General features: G+C 29.9%; 1 protein-coding gene and 1 long non-coding RNA gene across 2 annotated transcripts in view; both read right to left on the bottom strand.

Moving 5' to 3' along the window:
* Positions 1-19,699, bottom strand: part of stg1 (stargazin-like protein) — a 415,841-nt gene that overhangs the window by 6,957 nt on the left and 389,185 nt on the right. Inside the window, exons 4-6 of the mRNA XM_064357655.1 lie at positions 9,773-9,865; positions 4,760-4,900; positions 7-541 (exon numbers count right to left, since the gene is read on the bottom strand). Coding sequence (XP_064213725.1) covers positions 7-541; positions 4,760-4,900; positions 9,773-9,865 — 769 coding nt within the window. The remainder of the gene's footprint in view (positions 1-6; positions 542-4,759; positions 4,901-9,772; positions 9,866-19,699) is intronic.
* Positions 18,596-19,571, bottom strand: LOC135266589 (uncharacterized). The gene is made up of 3 exons (XR_010334721.1): positions 19,406-19,571; positions 19,175-19,352; positions 18,596-19,117 (listed from the first exon to the last, which is right to left on the bottom strand). It is a non-coding gene; the product is annotated as an uncharacterized LOC135266589 (long non-coding RNA).

Genomic DNA, 19,699 nt, shown 5'->3' with positions numbered 1-19,699 from the left:
TCTTACCTGCCAAAGTGTTCATCAAACTGATAGCTTATCGTCGGTGGCGGCGGGAAATCATAAAAATTAGACACATCCTTGAGCGAGTTTGAGTGCGACCTCGGCCGATGCACACTACAAGGTGACTCCTGTAGCGGTTCTTTGCTGAAAAAGTATCGCTTTTGATGAACAAACGGCGTGGGATAACTGGCCGGGAAGTGGATAGCGCTGTTGGAGTTGATGTAGGCTTGCGGATGTCGCCGACACGGATAGAACATCGAAGTGTCGTAATGGCTGAAGGTGGTGTGTCGGCTTTTGCCGCGTTTTATGTCTTCGAGGTGTTTGCGTTGCCATTCGTACTGGACTTTGTAGATGAAGAGGAAAATTGAGCTGATGCCGGCTAGTTGTGTGGTCACTAAACCGCCAACGTACAGCAGAAAGGAGTAACCGTACCAGTAGTAGAAGGCTGGAGGCTGCAGTTGCGAGCGGGGGCGCAGTTTACTGCCGATTTCCGCCTTGAAGATGGAGATGTACATGATGAGGCCGAAGAGCATTACTAGGCCTGGGGAAAATAATTGGCCGATTATTGCATTCTTAAATTTTACGTTCTTGCAGCTTTCGGAGCTTTTTATGATGCTGCTTTAATTTGAGAGATTTTTTTATGGTAAGGGGGACAATCTCTGTGTTTCAAATACCAACTGTCCACAAGTCACTTGCCGTCACATATTTTATGTACTTTATGTCAACTGGTCAGATCAGGTCAGGTCAATAATTAATAATTTATTTATCCGTCTAGGTTGGAGGACACACGTATTTTAAACTGATTCTTATGCAAAATTTCCTGCTGATTTGGAATCCGAAGTTTGATTTTTTGTTTGAAATTGCCTTCATTGTGAAAAAGACGTTTTTGTGAAAATTTTTGAAAAACTTAAAATTGGTCAAATTTTTAATTTACATCGTCATTTCTTCCTACTGGATAAAGCTAGAAACTTCGTTTTTTTTGTAAAAGATTCTTCTAACTTTATCCACAAGGAAGATATGACGATGTAAATGAAATATTTGACCAATTTTAAATTTTTCTAGCATTTCTACAAATACGTCTTTTTCATGATGAAGGCAACTCCAAATCAAAAAAATCAATTCGGATTCGAATTCAGCAGAAAATTTAGCATAAGGGTAATATTTTTCTGAATTAAATAAAGCACTTACAGCATTTCAAAGCACTTTTGCATATAGAGCCCGAATAGAAGAATATATCCTGTAAATAACTTTCCAAAACGTTACTCAAAACGGCTGTAAAACATCGAGGAAAATGGCTGAAATTCGACGCTTTATAGCGTGGGTATTCTTCTCCTTAAGTTGATATTTCCACATATTATAAGTTAATATTTCCTCTTACTTTCAAGCATCTTAGCATGTGTTGTTCAGCCAGAAATCAAAAAGACAACTATTTTGCCAAATTTAAATTAATCAAAAATTACGTCGAAAATAGTGATTATTTTTGCTTTCTTTGACCGCTTGAGCGAGATTTTGTTAACACAGAACGAAACGTTATTAACCTATGAGTTAAATAATTTTAGTGTTTTATCCTTTTTTAACCGTTGTTTAACGAAAAATGTGATAATTTTGAGGAATGGAAAAATTCAATTTTCCTGACGAGTTGAACACAATATTTTGCTAAATTTGGTGAGAAAGTTGTACTTTTTCCCACTTAAATAAATAATGAAAAGTTAAAGAATTCTTAAATGAATTTTTATCTCAAGCGTTTGACCTCGTTTATTTATTTCGTAAAATTTCTCAAAAATCATGGAAAAAAATTACTAAAGTGGATGTAAAAGTACATTATTTTGCTTTTTCGGGTATTTCAGTTCATTTTCATTTGGAAATGCAGTTGTTTTGTAAATTTCACAAAATAATAACCGAACAATTTTAAAATTATTTAAAAATGAAGGCAATTTTTACACTTTTCGATAGTTTAGATTAAAACTGCAATTTTTGCAAAATTTTACTGAACCTGGCTAAAAAATCAATAAATTGGATCGAAAACAATTTGGTTTTAGTATCTTTCAGTTATATAGCAAATATTTTAATTGAAAAACGCAGTTATTTAGGAATTTTATTAAAATTATTTTAAAAAATCACAGAATCGGATTGGAAATGGTGTGATCTTTGCCTTTTTCGTGTACTTAAAAACATTTTTAAAAACTCAGTTGTCGCAAAAATTTGAAAAATTTATTTTTTGACGAGTTTGAGTGTAAATCGGATGCTTTATTTCAGTGGATTTTTAAACACCAGGTGATAACGAGTGATACAACATTTTATTCTTCGAAATAGACTGAACAAGGCTTAAAACTGCTTTAAATTTGTTAAAAATAATCTGACGTTTTGTATTGAAAAATGCTAAACAGTATTCAAAAGTTTCTTATACAGGAAATAAATTAAGAAAAACCGTAAATTTTGACAGAGTGGAAGAATAAAATGATTATTATTTCGGCGTTATATTTTGAAAGTTTTAAGACCCAAAAACGTCATTATTTTGCAAAATTTCCTTAAAAATATACCCAGAAATCGCCGGAAAATTGTCGAAAACGTTTGTTAGTTTTACGTCTAGTAACGACAGCAATTCAATTAGATTGTCGATTACAAAATTTTCTTAAGAAGAATGAAAAATGTCACGTAGAGTAGACGGAAGAAAAAACCGCATTAATCTTTACGAGTTTTTAAACAAATAAATCTGAGAAAAAATTACATATATTACATATATATCACTGTATTATTATAAATTAATTATGAATTTAATTTAATTTAATAAACAAAAATGGAAAAAGAAAGGACATGGTGTCACAATTAAAATAGAAAAACGATAAAAATTTTTCGAATTTGAGTGCAAATTAAAACAAAACAGAATGTAAAACTCATGTTTTGATGATAAGGACACATCCACTTACTAAACTAATCTACCAAGATAATAAGAAAGAAACAATTAAATTTCGCTTAATTTATTTCGTTTATGAATGAGAAACTAGCTATAGTTGGTTCACTTTCTTAACAATCACTGTGGTGCAAATGATTAACCTGTTACCAACTCATATATACAGGGTGTATCAGAAATACGTGTCTTAATTTTAACAGGTAATAGAGCTCAACAAATAAAACATCTTTTTTATTTGTAATTTTTAATAAAAAATTCGCAAATTAACTTAAAATTGGAAAAAAGACAACATACTGAAACGTGTACCCGCCTATGGGTACAAAAATAAGAGAGCCGAACTATTTTCGTTGTGATAGAAACGGACAATTTAAACAATTTGAAACAACAATGAAAATTGTTGCTATGAATACAAAATAATTATTAAACACTGACCGGCTCGTTTGCACAAAAGAAAGGAGGAAAACAGTGAAAATTATAAATAAGAATTTTGCAAAATGTTATATAGAGAAGTATTCGATGAGTTTTATTAAGTGTTAAAATTAACACACGTATTTCTGATACACTATGGAACTGTACGGCTTTTACGTATTTTTAAGTTTGTTAAAGTTAGTAGATTTCTTATTACACACGCAAAAAATGTCTCTAATTTCATCGAAATTTACAATATTTTCATATTTTGCGAAACCTTATGATACTTATTATAATAATCCAATTTAATTGAACGTTTTTTTATTATTTCACAATATTTTCTCTAATTTTTGTTTTATTTAAACATATTTTTTTTATTTAAAATGCGTAAACTCATTGTTAAGTGAAAAAACACTAGTACTTGCAAAATGTTTCTTAAATAATAGTTATAGATTGAACATTACATTTTTTGTCTTCTCCAAGCATTTTAGGACGTCTTTAACCAAAAGGATGCTTATTTACTATTCATATGGGCCAAAAATCTCAAAGGAAAGTTGATGATGTAATGAGTAATGAAATTTTTTTTTGGAGTAAGAACCACTGATTTTGGGCAATTTTGTAATTTTGTAAATGAGTAGGAAATGACTAAAATGGATTGATGTGTTGTGGCTTTTTTTTGGGCGGCAAGTAAACTAAAAAGTAAAACAAAGAGAATATTCTTGGAGTGCAGTGTTTAACGTACTTGAATATCTAAAAAAAAGTCTTATGAGTAAAGCTGTGAATTGAATGAAAGGTGGGTTGCTTCTATTTCTAAATGTTTTGTAAACCTTAGATAATTTTTGTAATCTTCTAAAAAAAAATTTTAATCTGTGTGTTCTCTTTATATAGCTAGGCAGATATATTCTAGGTAGATAAATTGACTGAGATGATATTTGCATTTAATTGTTCACACGGTATTGTAGCATTATTAAAAAAAATGTTGATTTACATTTTGAGTAGTTCACGCTTGACGAATAAATAATTTCTCGCCAAAAGTGTATCCACTGCCATGCAAACAAAATGCATATTCATGCATTTTTAATGTACTTCTGTCCACTGTTATTAGACAGAATATTAGAACTCTGCCGACAATTTCACGGCTTGAGAAGATTTACATTGTAAATAGATAATAAAAACATAAAATTTATGTCGGCATTCCGGACTATTACCATTATAAACTTTTTGATATACGGCTTCATATTTAAGCCCTGTCGACTTTTTTCCGAAAGAGACGAACGAGGTTGGCTTGTTTCAGGGGTGCAAACTACCCGTAATATGCATAATATTTCTCCTTTTGATAAACGCACACAGGGTGCACCAAACATGATTTGATTCTTACGAAGCAATACAAAGGATTTATGAGCAGTTTTTAGGACATCCTGTGTGAGTAAAGTTACTTACCCGTCACTATGAAAATAACTCCGGATATGAATGTGTAGAGGGTGCGGTGGCGGACGCATTGCCCCAATATGCAGCAGCAATAACCGCTGCACAGCAGCAGACTCGCCGCCAAGAAAAAGATCACAGACCTCGTTACCGTGTCTGAAAAATTTATCAAAGTCAGTGCTGCATGCATGTAATAAGAAGTTACATCTAAACATGGAAATATTGTGGTGGGAAAATTAGGTCACACTTGGAAAACAATGTCTTGACTAAATTTATAAATAAATTACACAAAGATTAAGGGCCGGTTTATAGAAAGCTTTGTTAAAATTTAATTCGTTGTTAAAAATTAACAACGCAAAAGGACCAATCAAATTGATTGAATTTGGTCACGTGACCAGTTGATCACGCATTTAATTGCGATTTAAATTAATGACGCTTTTATAAACCGGTTTTTAGTATGGGTTTATAGAAGCGTCATTAATTTAATCTGCAATTAAAAGCGTAATTAACTAATCATGTGGTCAAATTAAACCAATTCTATTTGGTCCATTCGCGTTGTTAACTTTTAAAAACTTATTAAATTTTAATTTTAGCGTTAAAAACACTGCATTCTAGGGTTTAAAATTTTCTTATACCTCGTAATTTAATATTTCTGGAAGATCAAAACCAAAAGTAAATCGTTTATTTTTTTAATTAAAATTTCGAGTTAAAAGAAAGCAAAATGATTATGGTTCAATATTACTTGTAAAAATTGTTTCCTTTTTGTGTTCAGTACACTTATTCACTATGGCTTCAACTTTGAGCTCATCTCAGCTGAAATTTTGACCAATCTTTATAATACCTATTTTCCTAAAAAAAAAACGTTTTTGTCATAAAAATTTTAGAACGGAAAAATTTTTTTGTTAGTATTTTTACCGTTTAGTCTTTTTTCCATATCTAAATTTTTTTTTTGTTGAAAATTACTAATTAGATCTTCGAGAATGTTCTTTCTAAATAAACCAAAAAATGGCCAAATTAAGTTCAATCTTATTTTTTCTTGTTTTTTAGCATTCAAGCACGGTTTTTAGTTAGAGCCCATATTATTTTGCAAAATTTTGTCGAAAATAATTTAAAAATTATTTGATTAAGGGCGGCTTTTACAATCGTCAGATAAACTTCCGATAACTTTAATTAATAAGTCAAAAATAATGAATGAATTTTCGGTTACTTCAAGCTCAGTGTTTTAATAATGTTTTGTAAAATCTCCGTCCGAATTTTTTTACATAGAGTTGAAAAAGACTCATTTTCGAAAATCTTAGTATGCTTTTTGCTTCAAAACGCAGTTATTTCGACGAATTTCTTTTTAAATAAGCCGAGAAATCTTCGAATTAACGTTTAAAATAATAATCTTTGTGAGTCTCCTCGCACATTTCTGAATCAGATGTGACGATACTTTATTTGGCGAAATTTCGTCGAAAGTGATTTGAAAAGTTTTATAAGATTATGTCAAAAATAATGAAATTTCGGTTGTCTCTTTAGTGTTCTACTTAAAACTCAGTCTCTTGGTGATATTTTGTTAAATCTCCAGCCGAAAATTTTCACATTGGTCAGATGACTTTTTTTTCCAACTTTTTAATATGTATTTTATTAAACTTATAAACGCAGTTGTTTCGAGTAATTTCTTCCTAAAGGGGTAGACAATTGGCAAACTAGGTTTAGTTTTTTTTCCGTTGTTTAACACCTGTATACGTTTTTTAGTTAGACGAAAAATTATTAAACCAAGTTTCATTGAAAATAATTTGAGAAATTAAATTATGTCAAAAATAACTAAAATCTCAATCTGTTGACAACACATCATATTTTGTTAATTCTCACCGAAAATTACAAAATTTGGGCGAAAATATTTCTTTTTGAACATTTTAATACGGTTTTTATTTAAAAATAGAATTAGTTCGAGGAATTAATTTATCTCTACATAAGCAGAGAAATCTCCAAATTAGCTCAAAATTATGTTTTTTTGAGTTTCTTCTCACGTTCTGAAACGGATACGAAATTATTTGAATTTTGTCGAAGATACTTAGAAATATTACTGTTATCATATCAAAATAATAAAATTTCTGTTATTTTTTAACGTTTAACGAAAGACAAAGCCTTTTAGCAATCTTTTGTTAAATTCGGCCGAAAATTAATAAATTGCGTCGCTGATGAAGTTTTTTCGGACGTTTTAGTACGTTTCTTTTATTTAGAAATGCAGTTATTTCGAGGAAGTTCTTCCTAAATAAGCTGAGAAATCGCCAAATTAGGTTTAAAATGATGTTGTTTTTACTTTTTTGGACCCTTCATGAATATTTTTTAGTTAGACACGATATTATTGAGGGGAAATTTATGTTTCTTTCGTAAGGTTTAAGCATTTTTTATAACATTTTAACTCTGAAAGAAACTAAATTATTTTTGACCGGATTTGGTCAAAAATAATTTAGTTGCTTTCAGAATGAATATAACAATATATACTAAAACTTCAAAATACAAAAAATGATTTCATTCTGAAAGCAACTAAATTATTTTTGACCGGATTTGGTCAAAAATAGTTAAGTTGCTTTCAGAATGAAATCATTTTTTGTTTTTTGAAGTTTTAGTGTATATTGTTATATAGGGTGTCTGAAAATTGGCGAATTTCGAGTTCACAACGTTGTAGAGAATCAGTAGTTCAAATATAGAAACAAAATGAAGATTCGGAGTTTCCCCACTAAGATACATTGGTTTGAAGGTGCATTTTGAATTGCGTTTTTTTTCAAATGCAGGCTACAACTTTCAGTTTTTATTGTTATTTATGAAGTAGATGATTGTGGAAAATAATAATGTAAAACAATGTCTTGAAAAATTTGCTTCATTTTGGAATAAAAAATCTTAAATTTTTGTTAAAATGAAACGGCAAATTACAAAAATTTTAGATTTTTAAACTATTTTTTGAGAAATTGTTTTACATTATTATTCTCCACATTCATCTTCATCATAAATAAAAATAACCAATGAAGCTTTTAGCTTGCATTTGAAGAAAAACGCAGTTCCAAGATTGATCTTTAAACCCAATGTATCTTTGTGGGGAAGTCTCGAATTTTTATTTTGTTTTTTCATTTGAACTACTGAAGTGATTTGTTTTTCACTTTAGTAAGAAACGCAGCTAAGAATTTTTTCCTAAGTATGTCAAGGAATCGCCAAAGTAGGTTTAAAATAAAGTTATTTTTACTTTCTTTGATCATCGACAGACGTATTTAGCGAAATTACGTCTTAAATGATTTCAGTGTTATCACCACTTACCTACAGAAAATATTTTTCCTCCCCTGTTTTGAACTAAGGACTCAGTCTTTTCGTGATATTATGCTAAACTGGCTCAAAATATCAGTAAATAGTCTTTTTGTCTTTTTCTTGACCGCCCGATTCGGTTGGAAATAGAAGCCTTATTTTTGTTTTCAGTGCTTATTTTTAAGCCAAAGAGTCAGTCAAATTAATAAAAAATAACGTATGTTTTTTCGCATGTTTTACTCCGTTTTTTACATAGGGACGGAATATATTTTGCACAATTTCTCAAAGGTAAGTATATAATTATTAATTTTTTTACTAATAACTGAGTCTTTTGGTATGGTTTTACTAAATCGTGGCGAAAATTCACCAGCTTAGAGAATACTCTTTTGGCGCTTTAAAAAAATAAATAAATATGCGTATGGTGGTAATGCCATCACCCAAGTGCCAGAGTTTTCAAGTCGCATCTACAGCCTCTGACCTGACCTAACGACCACTAGTAGTGACCGGGACCGACGGCCTAACGTCTCCTCCGATTATTTCTTTCTTTATTTATTTAATATTTATTGATTAAGCACTACTTAATCAATAAATTAAAAAAGGATTAACAAATAATCTCGAATTTTTCAGAATAGTAATAAATAATGCTTATATTTTGCAATCATAAATTAACCAAGGAGAGTTTACACACGATATTAAAGTTCAAGTAAATGAAATATGAAGTGAATTTAAACAACAAATAAAATTGTGCATAGATATAACTAAAAGTAAATATAATTACAATATGTTTCTCTGTTTTTGGACCGTTAGTTCAAGAAAAATAGTTCCTAGATAAAATTAATCCTAAAATTTCAAATTGCTTTATGTAGTAAACGCATCCAGTTTTAAAATGTTATAAAAAACTCAAGTTGATTTGCTTTGCATTTTGCGTTTCGATATTTAATTTAATGATTTTCGCGCATTTACAAGCTGTTAGTAGTTACCATTAAACACTGAAGATATTTAACATCACCGCTATCAATCCAAATTAGAGACGCTTGAAATCTGCTACCACTCACATCGTAAATCAAAAATGTTTTTTTACACTTGCAATAAATGCTAAGTCAGGAGCAGTTAGTTCATCTATCACTTTTTCGATGGCTTCAGTTTTACCAAACTAAACATTTTTACTCGCAATTTATGCACTCTAAGTAAAAATCTTGTAATTTGAACATTTCAGTATTAACAGAAGCATGCAAAAAGCATTAATTATTCAGTTCTGCTTTACAATCTACGTCGGGATTATAATCGTTGTTCTAAAACTAAAACTATTAAAATAACAATTCACCGTGATAAAATTTTAATTCTCATGCCTCTGTTTTAGCGGTTGAATGTGAATAGAAACAAATGCGCGCTGCGTTCGTTCAAAGTTATAAATTTGCAGTAGCTAAACATAAATGTTTGAAGCACTTCATCACTTTATCTCGGATGTAGTTTTGCCTAATTGGTTGCTTCATGGGGATATTTAAACTAAATTGTATAGTTTATAATCCCAACTCTGATGAGATGACATGGCCAATAGTTAATTTCATTTAAATTGAAATTTGAATACCAATTTGTTGCGTCAAATCTGCTTTGGCGTTATCATAACGCTGTCAGATTCACAGAGGTCTGAATAATATGAAGAAGGTCTCGGTAAAAGTGGATAGAACACAACCTGTCTGATCAAATTCTTTCTGATTGAGTGGCATTTAATTTAATTATACTCACATGGTATAGCCATGGTGGAGTCGTTGGGATCCGGACTGTACTCCTCCTTGGAGAAGTAGTCGATTTTGTTGCAGTCGTACAAAGTTTCGCCGGCTGGAACAAAAAAGAGAAAATAAAGTTAAACTGAGTTGCATGAGGCGATTAACCTGCCAATTATTAGAAAAGTTTTCAATTAAAAACGACGGAAAAACAGGAACGTAATAGTCAATTCTTTGAAGTATTATAAAGTTGTGCTAAAATGCTTGAAACTTAAAAACTTCGTTAATTAAGTAAGAAGAGGACATTAACGTCGAAATGAGGGGCGGATGAAACAAAATGTTGGCAAAAGCTGAGAGAAACGACTAAACTGGCGCTCTTAATAACACGCAAATATCAATAAGGTGTGCTCTAATTTACGCCCAGCTTTCAATGCCTGCTTTTAAAGCAGGATATTGATTGGCATACAGGGTGATCCAGGGGTGTATAATCGGTCTTTTTTTTGCTATTTAAAATATTGCCATGACGTTTTCATTATCCGGTAGATTGACTTAGAGTCCACAAACTAAAAATATTTTTATTATACACAGGGCTGTTATATTTTTTTAGTTATGTTTTTTAACTTGAACAACTTATATATTTTTGCGTAGTTATGTAAACAATGTTACTTTCTATAAATTATTATAGCTCTATCTCTTTTCTTTTGGAATTATTTTTGAAAAATCACTACGAAGTCGCCATTGAATACTTGCCGACAAATTTGTCACAGAAAAATTCAGAATATCTTGCAGTTTTAGCAAATACCCGACTTTTCTTAAAACACGCAGATAATGTACAGGGTGTGCCAAAACGCAAAAAGTTGAATAACTCATTTTTTTCAAATGGAACACCATGTATTGTTTTACACGCATCGATAGCATTTTTCAAAAACATCATTTTATTGCAAAAAAATTTGTTATCTTAACTAGTCAAATGGTAATGTATGTTTTGATATATAAAAAATAAAAAAACAAACAAAAATGAAAAAAATTGAACACTAAGAAATATTTCTAATTTGCTATCAAACCGCATATCGTTAGAAAGCTTATAAAAATGCTATCGATACGTGTAAAGAAATACATAATGTTCCATTTGAAAAAAAATTGTTATTCAATTTTTTGTGTTTTGGCACACCCTGTACATTATTTCCGTGTTTCAAGTAAAAAACTAAAACTGCATCGTAATCTAAATTTGTTGCAAATTTGCCGGATAATATTCATAGACGACTTCGCAGCGATTTTGCAAAAATTGTTTTTTTATAACGAAAAGTTAAATAATTCCAAAATAAAAAGAGATAGACTTTGGTTTACCACCCCTGTGTACAACACACTATGAATAACAAAAATAATTTTAATTTGTGGACTTCAAGTCGATCCTGTCGGTTGATAAAAATGGCATGGTAACAAAAGTAACAAAAAAGCTATTGACTCTGGGTCAACCTGTATATTAGGTTGTTTAAATTCTATAAAAACTTTCAGATTGGAAATGATAGTGAGATGACCGATGATGACTGTATTTATCTATTTTATATTAGAAAATTAAGGGTAAATCTAAAACCGTGTTTCAAATATTATGTTTAAGTTGCAATTTAAAAACTTTCTAAAAACACTTATAAAGTGGAAAATACAGGGTGGCCAGCTCAACTCGCGTTTTCTATTATTAAATTTGGAGTTTTCATATTTTGTAGATGTTATTTATACTCTAGGACACATTTCAGGAAAATATTTTTGACTATACAGTGTTCCAAAAAGGTATGACGTCATAATAATAATTTTTTAATGGCATGCTATTATTTTTTGTGTTCATTATAATACCTTTTTAACTTCTTACATGTCCCTAATTCAAATCGGCTTAGAAATTACCGTAAAAAAATAAAAACCAAAAAAATAGGTTTTACATCTTTAGTTTTAAAAATCAATAAAAAATAGAAGCAGTGTTTTTTTGACGACATTATTGCTACATAAGTGTTAAACATGATTTAACTGACTCATTAATAACTTATTAAGGCTGTTTACACTTTATTTCCAAACTCCAAACAGTAATCCTTGTACCTATGTAAATAAAACTTCAGGGGCTTAAATGAAGCTAAAAAGCTATCATAAGCACAAAAAAATAATTGCAAGCCTTTACAAAAATATTATTATTACACCAAACTTTTTTGAGACACTCTCTATATAATAAATAATAATATTTTTTGGAAATGTGTCTTAGAATATAAATAATATCTATAAATTATCAAAACTGCCAACAGTAATTGTAACTGAGCTACAGAAGACGGAAGCTGGACTGGACCACTCTGTATAAACAAGTTCGACTTGATCTTGTCATTTTCGGCTAGTTTTTAATAAAGATTTTCCAAATAATTGAATCGTTTATTGCAGAAAGGGCCTAAATAACATTTTTACGTTTTTGAGAACAACTTGAAAAACTTTTTATTTTTCAGTTTAAAGGTAATAACTAATGACATTTTTATTGTAAACTCAATTTCTAAAAGCCAATCATAACATAATTTTTGTTTTTTTGCAAATCCTATAAATTTTTTTCTGCTATGAACGATTCAATTATATTTTTGCCTTTTCTTCCTGCATTACTGTTTAAACAAAATCTCAGACAAAAATTGAGAATAATGTAATTTCCAAGAGAACGTTGTGATTTTTCAAAATAACACCATTGTTTTTCGAACTTATTTATAGATTTTTGGTTTGTCTAAATCCCATAAAACGTCAAGATAAGAAAAAATGGAAATAATAATAGTAGTACATAATTCTGCAATTTTATATTAAACAATAAATATCAATAACAAATTATAAACGGCGACAACTTATCTTTAACATTATCCTGCATTTTTCATTTTTACCAAGTTTGCAAATTGTTTTTTTTTAATATTAAAATTAAAAATTTGGTTAACACTTAAAAAATTAATAAACAAAAATATGTTCTGTCTAATCTTGTCATTTTCGGCTTGTTGTTAACAAATTTTGCCAAATAATTGCGTTTCTGGCTAAAACAAAACTTCTGAAAAAGACAACATTGTAACAACAATGTAATTATCTTGTCTTGCTATGGTGATCTTTTTTTCTGTTTTATTAAAATCTCAGGAATTTAGTTAAAATCATTATTTATCACTAAATTTTCGTTTGATTGGCGATATTGTTTTTTACTTTAAAAACGTGCTTAAACACTCGTTTTTAACGAAATTTTTGGAAATAGTTTTGTTTTTAGCTATAAAACACAAACTGAAAATTTCGTTTAAAAACACCATTTTCAACCAAGATGTTGGTTTTATGGAATGTTTATTCTGTTTTGAATAATGTTGAAGAATGTTTATTTTATTTTTTAACGTTTAAGGTCAATCAAATTCTCAAAACAAAATTAAATTAATACGTGGGTTGTTTTTGCAACATAATAGTATTTTTGTAATTTGTTACTATTTTGATACATTAACAAACGCAACGTGGAACATTTTCTGAAAATTTTTAGGTTGGCAAGAAACAAATTCGCCACCAGTGTTGCCAATTTCATAAACTTCAGGGGGCTTTCATGCAAGATTATCTTCATTATTATCCATACTTTTGTTTTTTGACAAAATTTGCATAAATAAATTTGAAATAAAACGGTCTCAAAGAAGTAGCGATTGCACGGTGCAATGGTCCTTATTTTATCTTGAAGTTGCGGGTTCTAACTTTATCAGTGATTCAGTAATCTAATTTTTAGCAAATACTTGTAAGAAACAGTGGTTATTGCAATTATTATTCTTGCAAGTTGAGTGCAGTACATCAAAAATGGTGGATGCGCCGGGCGAGGCCCAGTAATATTTCTTCGGTTAGTAGCGTCAGGTAAATGTTGGCATCAGCTGATGAGTAATGAGGTGGGCGTCTGTGACAAATGCAACTTTATGACAGTCGTACTGTATTTTATCATCAGAGAGGGGAAATGCGTCCGTCCCTCCATCATCATCTTTTCGCAACAAATGGCCGTGCGATTTTTTCTTATTTTCGTCGAGGTTTTGGCGAAATTCGACAAATCGCCGTTGCAATTAATCTCTGAGTTTTTGCGAGTTTGTAAACAGAACTCGGTGGTGTATCGGATCCGCGGTAATCACGTTAGCGGCAAACAATTCCATCCGCACTGCTGTTAATTCACTTAGGAGAAGCTTTGAACGCCGCAGGGCGGACGTGACGTCACATCGGTCACAATGGGGGCTTTTGTGTCTGTTTTAGTGATGCGGTGGTCAAGGGGAGGGTGGAAAAAACAACTAAACGACCAAAAGTTGCTTAGGTCAAGAGGGACAAACCTTTTAACTGTTTTAACTGGACGCAGAGGGTGATTCAGATGAAACTACGAGTTCAAGCAACTCAAAGGAATTTGTTTATATTATTTAATAACGTATTTGTGAAAGGACAAGTGTTAAATTATCAATAAATTCTCTCAGAATTCAAGGATTTTTAAAATAAAATTATATAATAACAAATTCGCTAAACTATCATTTTATATCATTGAACTTATCCATTTTTATTTGCTGTACTCAAAGTTTGTATGAATTATCTTGTATATAATATACTAAAAATATACTAAATACAGTAAAACATCATTGTTTAAACAAAAAAATTCTTAGTTTTGTTTGTGGTTTTGCTAAAACAAACCGAAAGATCACCAATGCCAGAGCCGATTAAGCCGAAGATGTTTTTAGCTTTTTAAGTGTTTAAGCAAGTTTTTAATTTTCACCTTCAACAATGTGTGAAGAAGAACTATTTCCAAACTTCGAAAAAATGGAAAATTTAGAATAGTTTCCAAATGGTCGAGGTTTATTAATGTGTTAATAAATACAAAATACATGACTTCAAAAAAAAACAGTTTCTTATTATTTATATTTTTCCTAACTTTAACGTTTTTACGGGAATTAAACTAACTATAATTTCTTTGGAAATTACAATATATTATTTTTTATTTTTTCTGTGTATTAACACGATTGTCATTTTGCAAAATGTGGTTAAAAACGTGCCGAAAATATATCAAACCACAGCAAAAATTTGCCTTTTTGCAGTTTTTAATCACATTTTCAAAGTAAAAACCATATTTTTTTGGGGGGAGTATTGCCAAACAAGAAAAACTCGGTTGAAAATGGTGGTTTAAAAATAAATTCTCAGTGTTTGATTGGTATTTTAATAAAACCGACGGAAAGATCACCAAAGAAAGACAATCATTACATAATTTTTTCATCTTTTCGAAAATTGTTCAGATAGAAACATATGGTCAAAATTTTGTTAAAATAACCCGAAAATGACAATATTAATATAATAATAATAGTTATTTATTTAACGAGTTTGAGTGTAAATCGGACATTTCATTTCACGAGTGAATAATTAAACCACAAGACTTAAAATTGCTTTAAATCTGTAAAAAATAATCTGTCGTTTCGTCAATAGAAATGCCAAAAAGTTGTCAAAACCGAAAATGTTTACAGTGTGAAAGATAAAAACAATATTATGTTAAAAAGTCGTTTTAAAGAGCCGTCTGAAGTTTCCAATGTGTTTTATTTTATGCAATTATTTAATTATTATCAATAGTAGTATCTCGACTGTATTCCAAACTGTCGACAATTTTTGGTTTGAAAGCATTATTTAAACATTATTAATAATTATGAATAAATTAACAATAATTAAATAAAATATCGATTAATTAAGTAATTAGTTAATATTATTGACATTAATTATTAATATATATATTAATATTTATTAATAGGGCGTTTTTTCTACTGATTATTTCAGGGTAAAACAAAATTTTATCGTATAGAAAAATATAATACAGAACCATTGTTATTTTTCTGTTTATGAATTTTTGTTGTTTTGTATAATGTTATTGTTATTTATTTACAAGACTATAAAATTTGCTCTTACTTTTAAAACATATGAGAAGATAGTGGTGAATTTTATCGTCGTGTTCAATACAAAATTTATTCCTCTGTATTATTATTGAATTATTGAATATTTTTAATTTACAGTTATGAATGTCGAAATCAGAAAAACAACAATGGTTATGTACTTTATTTTTCTAGACGATAAAATTCTATTTTACCATGAAGTAAACAGGTGATAAAATACGATTTTATCCTTGACGATGTAGTAAAGATAGTTACACGCAAAGGGTTCTGTTTTTTTGTTTTTGCGTTATTTTGCAAAAAATATACTAAAAATGTTTCTCTGAAGAATACAAAAAAGACAAACCAGACTTTAGCAATGAAAATATTTTCGAAAAACTGTCGCGCATTTTTGAGGTAATTTATTCAGCTATTTGGGGATGGTGAAAGAGTATAGTTTTATTGCATGATGGTAGGAGCTCAATGATTGATATTTTGAAAGGAGATTTTGCAGCAAAAGATTAAAAAAAATTTAAATCACGTATTTCGCAAAGATTTTGAATCTCTCATTTGGAAATATAATTCATAAAATCACTAATTTACTTTAGATACACTACTATCAGATAAAGAAAAGTTAAAATTGAAGGAGTGCGAACAGTTTTACAAAAAAATGAAAAATATGAGACATATATTTCGTTTAGTTAATGTTCGAAAAATTCTTTGTTAACAAAAACATGTGGCATATTAAAAATTATTTTTTAAGAAAATTTTTTCAATAATATCAAAATTTTGCAGAAAATTCAATTTTTGTTTATTTGGGTAAAAATTGCAGCAAGATTCGTCGGTAGGTTCACGAGGAAGACGTAAAAAGCAATTCATCAAAAATTGTGAAGTTAAGTGAAGGCAAAAGGTTCACTATCTTACATGCACGATGTCAGTTTGGCTTTTTGGACCTTTTAATGAATGCATGCGGCGAATATTCACAGAAACGGTCACAAAACGTGAATCGAGAAATATTTCAAACATAGGTAATTAACTAATTAATTATTTAATTCCTGCTTTAGTAAAACTACCATTTAAATTGGTGATGGTGTGATAATAATCACTCGATGCAATTGAAAAGGATGCTCGCGTCATCTTCTACTAAGGGTAAAATGAAGAAATAGTTGGTTAATTATCATATAGAATTTGATCAAAAGTTTACTAAAATTAGTTGTAGAAATTAATAAAATAAAAAGTAAATAATAAATAAAAAAACAAGCAGCTGTTGTTAGTTTAAAGTTTTAATATATTGTGCTCAAATTTTTGTAAAAAAAATTGGAAATTTGAAAAAAATTGAAATAATTTTGAAATAATTTGGTAAACATAAAATATTTAAAATCTCACAACATACTTAATTTCGCAAAAATCTTTCACGTAAACTTAACTTTTGAAGATAAATTTCTTGCCTATTTTTTTGCCAATTGTTGAGAACCACGCTCTTCGAGGGTACAATAGCTTTTAAAAAATCTAATACCTAAAAAACCTAATAATCCATTGTTTTAATCTCCATTAATTCCGAGTAAATTCGCAATAATTGTTCGTAACTTTCATTGATTTCGAAGAAAAATTATTTTAAAATTATGCTTATTATGAAATATTTATATAATAATTTATTCTGGTATTTCAAAGAAAAAACAAATTGGCAGCAAATACAGCACAAATAGTGCTGTATATATTTATATATACAGTAATAGTTAAATAGTATATAGTTATACGAATTTTATAAGACGTTCTATCGTGGCACGTATGGTTTTGGAGCACGACAAAGGAGTTCTCCAATAGAATGAGTGCCACATTTAAATCTTACAAAACAAGTGTAATATTTTATTTTATCTTACAGAATTTTTCTGACAGTTAAATCTGGCAGTAAATCTGACATCTTTATCTCTTGTGAGAGAAATTTGATTTTGACAACTGTTTCAGTTGATTTCACTGGTTTTCTAAGAAATTTATTAATATTTAAAAAAATTCAAACTGTTTTGATTAGTTCAGGGTGTTTTTTATCAAGAGAGTCAATAATTTAAAAGCTAAACTAGGCACAAAATCAAAAAACTAATTATAAAATGAGTCACTTTGCTCCGTGATAATTGATTTAACTCATTACTTCATGTAATACCACATATTTGGCGACAGTTATACGTAATTAGAATTATTTATTATTTTATCTGTGTAGGTAACTGTCTTACACGATTGAAACTGCGTTGGTTTTCGTTGGAAAAAGCCATAACAAAATAGGCAACTTAATTAAATGCAAGCACAAATGATGGATGCGCCGGGCGAAAAACAAATTTTAATAATTTTTTGCTGTTTTGCTGTTAATATACGAGTTTTATAAAACCTTTTATTGTGGCATGAAAGTTTTTGGAGCACGTCGAAGGAGTGCTCCAATAGAATGAGTGCCCCAACTAAGTTTTATAAAACAAGTGTAATATACTATTTTTTCTACTACGTTTTATTTTTGTTGTTTGTTTTTATTTAGTTTAACTTATTAAAATTTGTTCAAGCTATTTTTTCTTAATTTTGTTAATTATTCGGACTTTATCAATAAACGACTTGACACTGTGGACAGATCACGCACTAGATTACAGTGGTGACTGATGACACCTAGCCCAGCACTGCCAATACAACTCTTAAAAAGTTACTAATAGGAGTTGCACAAAAGTTCTCTTTGTGAAAAACAATGAATTTGTGAAACTAAAGTAGAAAAATAAATAGGAATTAAATTTGAACGAATTAAAACAGTGAAAGAAATTCAAGGATTTAAAAAATCACACGAGTGGTTGACTGGTTGTTTGGAATCAATGTTTTCTACATTTCTATTTATCTATTTTTTAATCATCATGTCTTTAATGTCATGAAAAAAAAACAATAATTAAACATTGCTAATGAGTAATGATGTATTACACCATTTTTTGTTAAGAAAAAATACGTTGTCACTTCTTCCTTAATAATCCGTAATTGTACGTATATGTTTACTCTATCGTAGGTTTCGCTTAACCAGTTGTGGAAACATTTAATTAAAATTCACAGAGGAAAGTGCACACACGCAGAGAAAAATAAAATTCGTCCAATTGCCATCAAGAGAAAACTGCCGAATAATGGATAACCCACCACGTTCCCATTCCCAAAAATTAGCTTCGCAACGATCCTACCCGAAATTGTTTATGTTCAAAGATTTCGCTGGTGATGGGACTTTTTCTCGTCTGTGAACAACGCCAGCGAGGCCAATATCGGCCCGACCGCAATTTTTGCCGATTCCTCTTTAAGGAACGCTCGTTTCGTTATCAATTAGAGCCACAATCACCGTCGTCCAGTTCCATTTGTTTCAAGAGGTAATTTAGTAGAAGTAGGACTGCTTAAAATTCACGCCAGTTCTCGGTTCCACGCACTTTCTAGTATCTGTTATCCTGGAACACATTTAAATGCAAAACCTGTTTGCAAAACGGCGTTTAGCTTCAACTTTCTTAATTCTCCACGTGAAACATTACCGAAACCCTCTCGTTGAAAAAACCGTTTAGTTCCGGCCCAGATAACCTCCGATAAGTCGCTTTGTATCCACTTTCAGGCGAAAACACAGACGTGTTAAACGGGGGATAATTTTATTAGAATTCGGTCAAGCATCGATAACTGTCATTATCAGGACGAAATATGGCAGCAATTTTTGCACTGCGGGAGCTTGGAATTTATGAATTTATTTCGAGAGATCGGACGTATTATACTTATCTAGCTTTTAATTACGGCGATAAATTTTATTTTGGTTTGCAAAATCCCTCTGATTCATTACTTGCATAAATTAAGTCGTTGGAAAAGGGTATTTTTGATAATGTATTTACTGGGGGTGCTCCTAAATTTTCAAAGATGACATTTAAAGGACACATGCAAAATACTGAATTTCATTAACGAAGTGACTAAGTTAATTTTCTCAAAATTTACGATGTTGTCATTAAAGTAAAAACGAGTTTTTTTCCTTATCAATCTGATTACAGTTAAATATAATAATTCTACAGATAAAG

Source organism: Tribolium castaneum, chromosome 6 (genome assembly GCF_031307605.1).
Source record: "Tribolium castaneum strain GA2 chromosome 6, icTriCast1.1, whole genome shotgun sequence".
NCBI lineage: Eukaryota > Metazoa > Arthropoda > Insecta > Coleoptera > Tenebrionidae > Tribolium > Tribolium castaneum.
This window is presented reverse-complemented; position numbering and strand designations above follow the sequence as displayed.